The 11518-nt window shown below is 43.4% G+C and overlaps 1 protein-coding gene across 3 annotated transcripts in view; it reads right to left on the reverse strand.

Annotated features, from left to right (window-relative positions):
• BFAR (bifunctional apoptosis regulator) overlaps positions 1 to 11518 on the reverse strand; it is a 95020-nt gene that overhangs the window by 29715 nt on the left and 53787 nt on the right. For 2 of the 3 annotated variants that reach the window (XM_075830123.1, XM_075830120.1), the window contains exons 1-2: positions 8887 to 8981; positions 104 to 443 (exon numbers count right to left, since the gene is read on the reverse strand). In XM_075830123.1, coding sequence (XP_075686238.1) covers positions 104 to 357 — 254 coding nt within the window. In that variant the 5' untranslated portion in view covers positions 358 to 443; positions 8887 to 8981. Of the gene's footprint in view, positions 1 to 103; positions 444 to 8886; positions 8982 to 11518 lie in introns of those variants that run through there. The other variant, XM_075830122.1, reaches the window with a different exon arrangement.

Below are 11518 nucleotides of genomic sequence, written 5' to 3' on the forward strand. Positions count from 1 at the left end.
GAAAATGGAGAACTTGACTCCAAAACAAAAAAGTAAAAATCTACAATGAACGTACAAAAAAAATTGAATGAAATGACGTTTAGTAGCCATCACCTGGACTTACCTAAGTAGTATGTTCACTTTGGGAAATCCTTCCCACTTGTCACGACATTCAGGACACTCCGTCTTCTTTGAAGACACCCACCACATGGCAAGGCAATGTCTGCAGAAGCTGTGGCCGCAGTTCAGGGTGGTGGGATTCACCAGGATATCATAACAACAACTGCAGGAAAATTCACTGACTGATATGTTGCGGTCTAATTTCGCTCCCGAGTTGCTCTCACTGTTGGCACTTTCTAACTTTACATCCTCCTCCATGGCCGTTGTGCACACAATGTCAGTCAGTCAAATAAAGAAGCCAGGTCTTCAAAAGGATCATTGAAATCTTCTAGTCACAATTAACCCTGCAAAACAGCAGACGTGTTACCCTTCTAATAACGAAGATTGTGAACATTTCAGAACAAATCCATGTAATGCGAGGTGCAAGCACTGGCAAAAATATGCATAAAGGATTATACGTACTCGATTTATTCCCTTTAGGCTCCATGCACACGACCGTAAAATCGCCCGTAATTACGGGCCCATTCATTTCTATGGCCGACGGACAACTTCCAATATGCCTACGGGAGAGTGTCCGTGTTGTAGAAACCAGCTGAAAAAATAAGACGTCCTATTTTCCGGAACGTGCTCCTATACTTTATAATGGGAATAAACCAAGAAAATATGATCGACTTCAGCACATAGTTTTTGAAAAGTTGTACAAATTTTTATTAAATAACAGACATGAGACAATTAAAAATAGAACAGGGGATGAGTCACACAACAATAAGACGTCAAAATCAGTAAAAAATCAGGTATGTATATAGTGTCACCGTGTATATGTTAGTTTGTAACAGCAGAAGTGAAACAGGCATATGATAAGATCAAGAAATAATGTTCAATTGAGATCAGGGCTGATTAGAGCCAAGTAGGTCCAAAGACGACAAAAGTATGGTCATAATGACTGATAATGGGAACGAGATCTATATAAGAGCAAAAAGGTAAGTACGGATCCCAAATATATAGTAGTACCATATCTCAGATAAATCAAAAGGAATGTAGTCTAAGGAGATACAGCACTGGTAAAGATAACGATCACTATGTAACACACAGAGGGTAAATACAAATCGCAAATATACAGCGATCCCAAAACTCAGTTCGATTTGAGGTCAATGGATGATCAAAAATAATAAGCACGGTCAAACAACAACTGCTGAACAGGACAAAAGATAGAGAACATACCGGTGGACATGATGTAAAAGGAGACGTCTGAACCCTGAACCCAGGGTTCAGACGTCTCCTTTTACATCATGTCCACCGGTATGTTCTCTATCTTTTGTCCTGTTCAGCAGTTGTTGTTTGACCGTGCTTATTATTTTTGGTCATCCATTGACCTCAAATCGAACTGAGTTTTGGGATCGCTGTATATTTGCGATTTGTATTTACCCTCTGTGTGTTACATAGTGATCGTTATCTTTACCAGTGCTGTATCTCCTTAGACTACATTCCTTTTGATTTATCTGAGATATGGTACTACTATATATTTGGGATCCGTACTTACCTTTTTGCTCTTATATAGATCTCGTTCCCATTATCAGTCATTATGACCATACTTTTGTCGTCTTTGGACCTACTTGGCTCTAATCAGCCCTGATCTCAATTGAACATTATTTCTTGATCTTATCATATGCCTGTTTCACTTCTGCTGTTACAAACTAACATATACACGGTGACACTATATACATACCTGATTTTTTACTGATTTTGACGTCTTATTGTTGTGTGACTCATCCCCTGTTCTATTTTTAATTGTCTCATGTCTGTTATTTAATAAAAATTTGTACAACTTTTCAAAAACTATGTGCTGAAGTCGATCATATTTTCTTGGTTTATTCTCATGTTAATTGTTGATCGATGCACCAAGTATATCTTGGTTTTCACTCAGGATCCAATATAGTGCATACAATTTAGTCAGCAACGATGCTTTACAGTTTACTAGCTCTTTGAGCACTATTTTGTATTGAATTCTGTCTGTTGGTATTTTATTGGTTTGTACTTTATAATGGGAGCATAGCCCGTAAAAACGGCCGGCTAGATGAAGACCTCAGAGTGGATCTGAAGCTGCTGTGCGCGGATTGGACAGCATCAGAGGGTGTGAAGTTGGCTCCTCCCCTAGAGTATGTTGGCTAACAAGGAATTAGCATATAGGGCACCAACAAAATGTGAGGGGGGTATATCTCAGGAATGGGGGCCTAAAAACAAAAGAAAAATGCGCTGGATTCAGGGGGACAGCAGGCTTCAGGTCAGATAAAGAGTTTGCATTATATGACCTAGTTACAGGTTCTCTCTAAATTTATTGTTTGGGTTGTAACAATTAAGAGGATACATGGTTTATGTATTTTTTTAGGTTTACTAAAAATAATTAACAAAAAAAAAGTTAATAAACGTTATTTAATGTTTTTTTCCCACAAGTGGACTTTTACTTTGAAATTATGTTTTTTTTCTTATAATGCACTGGAATATTTATGTATTCTAATACATTACTGCCTGAGCATATAAAATGCACAGGCAGTTATCATGGCTTAGGCTACGTTCAGATGAGCGCAGCTAACCGTCGACTTGAAAAACTGAATTTTTTCATGTCCAAGGTGCACCCGTGCGGGACGCGTTGTCACGGATCCTCCATAGACTGGAGTCTTTCGAGGGATGCATGACACGCAGAAAAATAGGACATGTCCTATTTTTTCACAGACCCTTCACACGCTCCGTTGAAACAACGGTCGTGTGTACGGCCCCATTGAAATACATGAGTTCATTGTTTTAACGGCCGTCACACGGACGAGATACACGCTCATCTGAGCCCTTACTTTAGGTATACACTTAAGGGTATGTTCACACACACTAATTACGTCCGTAATTGACGGACGTATTTCGGCCGCAAGTACCGGACCGAACTCAGTGCAGGGAGCCGGGCTCCTAGCATCATACTTATGTACGATGCTAGGAGTCCCTGCCTTGCTGCGGGACAACAGTCCCGTACTGTAATCATGTTTTCAGTACGGGACAGTAGTTCCACGGAGAGGCAGGGACTCCTAGCATCGTACATAAGTATGATGCTAGGAGCCCGGCTCCCTGCACTGTGTTCGGTCCGGGACTTGCGGCCGAAATACGTCCGTCAATTACGGACGTAATTAGTGTGTGTGCACATACCCTAACAGGGATAAACTAAGGACAGCTCTAAGGGCAATTGTTAGGCGCAAGGCTGTCCCTTAAATTTGTCAGCCCCAGTGATTGCTACTGAAGGGACTAATGATCAAGGGGCAAAGAGAGTTATGCCACAATCAATAGTGATCACAGCATCACAGGGGTAAAATAGACAAGATTGGCGTTTCCCAGTTGTCACGGGGCAGCAGCTGTCAGCTACAGCCGCCCCTTTCCCTGATCATCGATCACAGCGCCTTAAAAGCTGGCTTCCAGCGCAGTACATTTACAGAGCATGGTGGAGGGGTGAAGCATGCTTCGTTCACATCTGCGTTGGGGTCCCATTCTGACGTTCAATGGTGACTGATCTGGTGCCCATGGTTTCCATTTGTGTCTGTTGTGCACCGGATCTGTCGTTTTGCCAGAAGCAATAGTGTAGTGGTCAGTTTGTGTCTGTTCAGGGTCCCGTTCTGACGGAAACCTCCAACGGAACGTCAGAGCGGGACCCCAACGCAGATGTGAACGAAGCCTTACTCAAACAGAGAATGACTAGCCATCTGTGCATCTGTAAAGGGGACTTGCAAGTCCTGTGATTATAGCCGCATCGGCACTAATAGAAACAGTGTCTAGAAGTGTACAAACGGAACAGGGGAGGAGGGACAGGCTCAATGGTGACTGAAAAGGAAGCTGTGCTTTCACTTTCCGTTGTGGGGTTCACCCGACAGAAACCTCGGACGGAACCCCGGAACGGAAATGAACGGTGATGTGAACAGGCCCTTATAAGAATATCGGCACTTTCTGCAAGCTTTTGATGTCACCTTCGGCTGCGATTGGCGCTCCTTGTTAGGCTGAAGACAGCTCACATAGAACGTTTATGTGAGCCGTCTTCAGCTTTACAGGGAGCGCCAATCACAGTCGAACATGAAGGGCACTCACCTTGGCGCATCAGCACCTTCGTTTCAGTCATGGAGGTGGTCTCAACACCCGGACCCCACTGACTAGGATTGGTTATGGGGCTGTAGCCAGAAGGATAGCTGGGGAACTACATGCACCTCGCGGCCTCCTGGCTACCCAGCCTCTATGATTTTGTGAGAAAGTTCTGCAACACAACACAGATATAATCCTTACTGCCCTATTTATCTTCACCAGCCTAGGAATACATACCATATAATATATAGGTGTCTGCTGACTACCAAGGAGATAAGCAGGTTTTATTATAGGGGAAATATGGCTATCACTTCACTCTAATGGTCACATTTCTAAGGCCATTGTAGCAGTAACTAATCTGCGTAAACTTATGTGATGGGTACTATATTGTGCTATATGGTTGGCCCAATATTATCAGTAATTCTAGGTTGACACTATTGGAGCTACACTTATTTGTGGACACGGAAGTGTGGAACAGCGGTGCAGATTTATTGTGTGCGCAGTGAAGGGACAGGATACTAATTGGAATAATTCAGGGACATCATTTATGTCACTAGATCCTGGCACTTAGGCATAGTACAGTATGGCGGGTACATGTCATTACTACAATCACTGTGTATATATAGACCCGGGTACATGTCATTACTACAAGCACTGTGTATATATAGACCCGGGTACATGTCATTACTACAATCACTGTATATATAGACCCGGGTACATGTCATTACTATAATCACTGTGTATATATAGACCCGGGTACATGTCATTACTACGAGCACTGTATATATAGACCGGGTACATGCCATTACTACAATCACTGTGTATATATAGACCCGGGTACATGCCATTACTACAAGCACTGTATATACAGACCGGGTACATGTCATTACTACGAGCACTGTATATATAGACCCGGGTACATGCCATTACTACTAGCACTATATATAGACCCGGGTACATGCCATTACTACAAGCACTGTATATACAGACCGGGTACATGTCATTACTACGAGCACTGTATATACAGACCGGGTACATGTCATTACTACAAGCACTGTATATACAGACCGGGTACATGTCATTACTACTAGCACTGTATATATAGACCCGGGTACATGTCATTACTACAAGCACTGTATATATAGACCCGGGTACATGCCATTACTATAATCACTGTGTATATATAGACCCGGGTACATGCCATTACTATAATCACTGTGTATATATAGACCCGGGTACATGTCATTACTACTAGCACTGTATATATAGACCCGGGTACATGTCATTACTACAAGCACTGTATATATAGACCCGGGTACATGCCATTACTATAATCACTGTGTATATATAGACCCGGGTACATGCCATTACTATAATCACTGTGTATATATAGACCCGGGTACATGTCATTACTACGAGCACTGTATATATAGACCCGGGTACATGTCATTACTACTAGCACTGTATATATAGACCGGGTACATGCCATTACTACTAGCACCATATATATAGACCAGTGTACATGCCATTACTACAAGCACTGTATATATAGACCGGGTACATGCCATTACTACTAGCACTATATATATAGACCAGTGTACATGCCATTACTACAAGCACTGTATATATAGACCAGTGTACATGCCATTACTACGAGCACTGTATATATAGACCGGGTACATGCCATTACTACAATCACTGTGTATATATAGACCCGGGTACATGTCATTACTACGAGCACTGTATATACAGACCGGGTACATGTCATTACTACAAGCACTGTATATATAGACCCGGGTACATGCCATTACTACTAGCACTGTATATATAGACCCGGGTACATGTCATTACTACAAGCACTGTATATATAGACCCGGGTACATGCCATTACTACTAGCACTGTATATATAGACCGGGTACATGCCATTACTACTAGCACTATATATATAGACCCGGGTACATGTCATTACTACTAGCACTATATATAGACCGGGTACATGTCATTACTACAAGCACTGTGTATATATAGACCGGGTACATGCCATTACTACAAGCACTGTATATATAGACCCGGGTACATGTCATTACTACAAGCACTGTATATATAGACCCGGGTACATGTCATTACTATAATCACTGTGTATATATAGACCCGGGTACATGCCATTACTATAATCACTGTGTATATATAGACCCGGGTACATGTCATTACTACGAGCACTGTATATATAGACCCGGGTACATGTCATTACTACTAGCACTGTATATATAGACCGGGTACATGCCATTACTACTAGCACCATATATATAGACCAGTGTACATGCCATTACTACAAGCACTGTATATATAGACCGGGTACATGCCATTACTACTAGCACTATATATATAGACCAGTGTACATGCCATTACTACAAGCACTGTATATATAGACCAGTGTACATGCCATTACTACGAGCACTGTATATATAGACCGGGTACATGCCATTACTACAATCACTGTGTATATATAGACCCGGGTACATGTCATTACTACGAGCACTGTATATACAGACCGGGTACATGTCATTACTACAAGCACTGTATATATAGACCCGGGTACATGCCATTACTACTAGCACTGTATATATAGACCCGGGTACATGTCATTACTACAAGCACTGTATATATAGACCCGGGTACATGCCATTACTACTAGCACTGTATATATAGACCGGGTACATGCCATTACTACTAGCACTATATATATAGACCCGGGTACATGTCATTACTACTAGCACTATATATATAGACCGGGTACATGTCATTACTACAAGCACTGTGTATATATAGACCGGGTACATGCCATTACTACAAGCACTGTATATATAGACCCGGGTACATGTCATTACTACAAGCACTGTATATATAGACCCGGGTACATGCCATTACTATAATCACTGTGTATATATAGACCGGGTACATGTCATTACTACGAGCAATGTATATATAGACCCGGGTACATGCCATTACTACGAGCAATGTATATATAGACCCGGGTACATGTCATTACTACAAGCACTGTATATATAGACCCGGGTACATGTCATTACTACAATCACTGTGTATATATAGACCAGTGTACATGCCATTACTACGAGCACTGTATATATAGACCGGGTACATGCCATTACTACTAGCACTGTATATATAGACCCGGGTACATGTCATGACTACAAGCACTGTATATATAGACCCGGGTACATGTCATTACTACAAGCACTGTATATATAGACCCGGGTACATGCCATTACTACGAGCAATGTATATATAGACCCGGGTACATGTCATTACTACAAGCACTGTATATATAGACCCGGGTACATGTCATTACTACAATCACTGTGTATATATAGACCAGTGTACATGCCATTACTACGAGCACTGTATATATAGACCGGGTACATGTCATTACTACTAGCACTATATATATAGACCCGGGTGCATGTCATTACTACGAGCACTGTATATATAGACGCGTGTACATGCCATTACGACTAGCACTGTATATATAGACCCGGGTACATGTCATTACTACAAGCACTGTATATATAGACCCGGGTGCATGTCATTACTACGAGCACTGTATATACAGACCGGGTACATGTCATTACTACAATCACTGTGTATATATAGACCAGTGTACATGCCATTACTACGAGCACTGTATATATAGACCGGGTACATGTCATTACTACTAGCACTATATATATAGACCCGGGTACATGCCATTACTACTAGCACTATATATATATAGACCCGGGTACATGTCATTACTACAATCACTGTATATATAGACCCGGGTACATGTCATTACTACTAGCACTATATATATAGACCCGGGTACATGCCATTACTACTAGCACTATATATATATAGACCAGTGTACATGCCATTACTACAAGCACTGTATATAGACCGGGTACATGTCATTACTACTAGCACTGTATATATAGACCCGGGTGCATGTCATTACTACGAGCACTGTATATATAGACGCGTGTACATGCCATTACGACTAGCACTGTATATATAGACCCGGGTACATGTATACATCGCCACATCATTACTACAAGCAGTGTATAAATGAACAAGGTTTCTGGCACTGCTTACACTAGAAGCAGAATGACTATAACCTGATATTACGGTGTTACATCTATAAACCAAGGGTCAGAAATAATCAGCACTCCAGCTGTTGTGAAACTGCAACTCCCAGAAGGCCATTACAGCAACATGCTTTATTATTTCAACCAAAGGCAGTTAAGGGCATGCTGGGAGTTGTAGTTTCACAACAGCTGGACTGCCAAAGGTTGCTGACCCTATACGATGTAGAATCTTCACAATACACTGGTCACATATGGCGACATACAACACTTATTTGTATGAGTGACCCACATGCCCCATACTATAATGTACACATGGGCAGTACCAGCTGCCACGTACAATACCCAGGAGCTGGATACCAGAAATAAGCTATAAATACTTCTGAGCCGGGTGCCAGCATCCAGAAGTCCCCATATCTGCTGCTCACCTCCACTTTACAGGAAGAAGGCGAACTGTACTGACGTTCGCTCTCTGCTTCGTTCTTAAGAGAGCCGGTCACCAACATAACACCCGCTTATGTACTCGGTAAACATAATTACCTTGTTTCGGTCCACTTGAAGCTCCCGAGGGTGCCGCCATCTTACCTAGCGTCATACGGTTAACATTTTCTCCTTCCGCCTGACAAGCCCGGCTATTGGCAATCTCCTGCGCATGCGCGGCGGGTAGGCCTACGGTTATCTGCTGCTGTCAGCCTCGGTCGGTCCTGTGTAATCACGTGATCCGACGGCTTCTCTCCAGTGTAGAATTCACATGGAAGCGTTTCTTCATACCGAGGCGATAATATTATATATTTAAAAAAAATGTTCTTTCTACCACATCTTCTCTGTGAACGGCAGTCAGTTTAGTAAAGATAACAGAATAAAAATGTTTACATTTATTGGATAACTTTTCTATTTTATTGCATACCTATAATTTTCATGGGCTGTCCACATAAAGCGTTTATTATTCAAAATAAATGTAAAATAGCAAAGCAATCGTGACTTTTTTGTTTACCCCGTTGCTTACTTGCCAGCACACCTGATTTTGGCGGGACAATCCTGCAAACGCCATTGGCGTCAATTGATAAAATTGCAGCAATTAAAACTGCATGCGAAAATCACAGCCATGTGTTTTTTTGCTCATATATAAAGGGCCCCGCGATCATTACACTTAGTCATTGCGTTGGATCGCAGTGTAAAATTGCACGTCAAATCCACAACTATTAGCTGATGAAGGTCGCACGAAATTGCATGTGTATTGCAGGTCAAATTTCCTGCATATTTCTGCGGTTTTGGTGCGTATTTTGCGCAGCAAAATACGCATCGTGTGCATGTAGCCTATGGGTTCATTCACACGTTGCAGTTAAGGGGCAGTTAGCAAAGTATTTAAAAAAACATCCGAAAACCGCATGCGTTTTTACCGCAAATTGGTGTATTTTTCAATGCCGTTGCGGCATAAAACGCAACTGCAATGAAAACATCAAATCGCTGTAAAAACGCAATGTGTTTTTTGGGATGCGGTTTTTTATGCGGTTCTAACAGCACCTCAACTGGTGAATGGATTCACTCGAGCGTTGCGCATCTCGGACGTGAAAAACAGCAGTTTTTCACGTCCGATATACATCCGTGCTCTGCGCTGCAGGACGTGTTAACACGCATCCTCCGTAGACTAGAGTCTATGGAGTGAAGCGTGAAAAAATAGGACATGTCTTATGGACCCTTCACACTGTTGAAACAACGGCTGTGTGAACGGCCCCATTGAATTACATAGGTCCGTGTGACGGCCATTGTTTTAACGGCCGTCACACGGACGTTTAACACGCTCGTGTGAATTAGGCCTAAGGGTATGTTCACACGGCTTATTTTTGGCCATTTTTGGGCCGAAGGACGGCCTAAAAATCTGAAGTAGAATGCCTCCAAACATTTGCCCATTGATTTAAATGGGAAAAACAGCGTTTTGTTCTGACAGTGCGGTTTTTTACGCGGCCGTTTTGAAAAAACGGTGCGTAAAAAGACACCCCGTAAAAAGTAGTGCATGTCACTTTTTGAGACTTTTTTGTGCCGTTTTTAATTGACTCTATGGAAAAACAGCTCCAAAAACGGCCGTAAAACATGATGCGAAAAACGCGAGTTTGCTTAAAAAGTGGCTGAAAATCAGGAGCTGTTTTCCTTTGGCCGAGAGCCCGGACCGCAAAAAAATAGGACAAGTCATTTTACAGGCCGCATTTGCAGTCCGGGCTACTTAAGTCAATGCACAATGTATGTGCACGGTCCGTGATTGCGGATGGCCCGTGGATTGCACTCCGCGGCCGTCCATGCCCGTAACCACGGGCCGTGCACAGGGCTACAGCCGTGTGCATGAGCCCTAAGGCGGGATTCACACGACCGGGTCCCGCCCGAGTGCCGGCCGGTAAAATCGGCCATTTTGCCCGGCCGGTTTGCATAAAGTTTTGCATCCGTTCTGGGCCGGGCAGATCTGGACAGTGACATCAGAGGCAACTCCTGAAGGGAAATCCCCATGTGTTCGGGGATTCCGCTTCAGGAGTTTCCCCTGATGTCACTGCCCAGATATGGACAGAGACATCAAGCGCTCTGTCCAGGAGCGGAATCCCCGAAAACACGGTTATTCCGCTCCTTCAAGGAGCTAAAGTGCGGCTAGCACATAGCAGAGCGGGGAGATACCTCCCTGCTCTGCTATAGTGGCGTCGCTGCAGTAGTAGCAGCCGCAGCAGCTGCTAGCGGCGCCATGGAAGGTTTCGCCGGGCCAGGGCGCTTTTAAAACAAGCAGGGGAAGGGAGCCAGCGCAGCGCTCCATTCCACCTGCTGTACACCCCGGCCCTGCCACACAGTGTACAGCGCACAGCCATTCGTCAGAATGGCATCAACTCCTCCTCCTCACATGCACTCTGCTCTGTGAGGAGGAGGAGATAGAGCGTAAGCGCTGGAAAACCCGGCCATCACTCGGGACACTTCCCGGTGATGGCCGTGTATTACCCGGCCCCATAGACTTCTATGGGAGCCGGGCGACCGGGTACCCGGCCGAAAATAGAGCATGTCCTACTTTTTGACGGCCGGTTTTCCAGGTCGTCAAAAAATCGGTCGTGTGAATAGCCCCATTAGGGGTCTATTATCCCTAATGCAGCCGGGTGCCGGCCGATTTATGAACGGCCAGCACCCGGCCGGGAAACCCTGT

This window comes from Rhinoderma darwinii, chromosome 6 (genome assembly GCF_050947455.1).
Source record: "Rhinoderma darwinii isolate aRhiDar2 chromosome 6, aRhiDar2.hap1, whole genome shotgun sequence".
Taxonomy (NCBI): domain Eukaryota; kingdom Metazoa; phylum Chordata; class Amphibia; order Anura; family Rhinodermatidae; genus Rhinoderma; species Rhinoderma darwinii.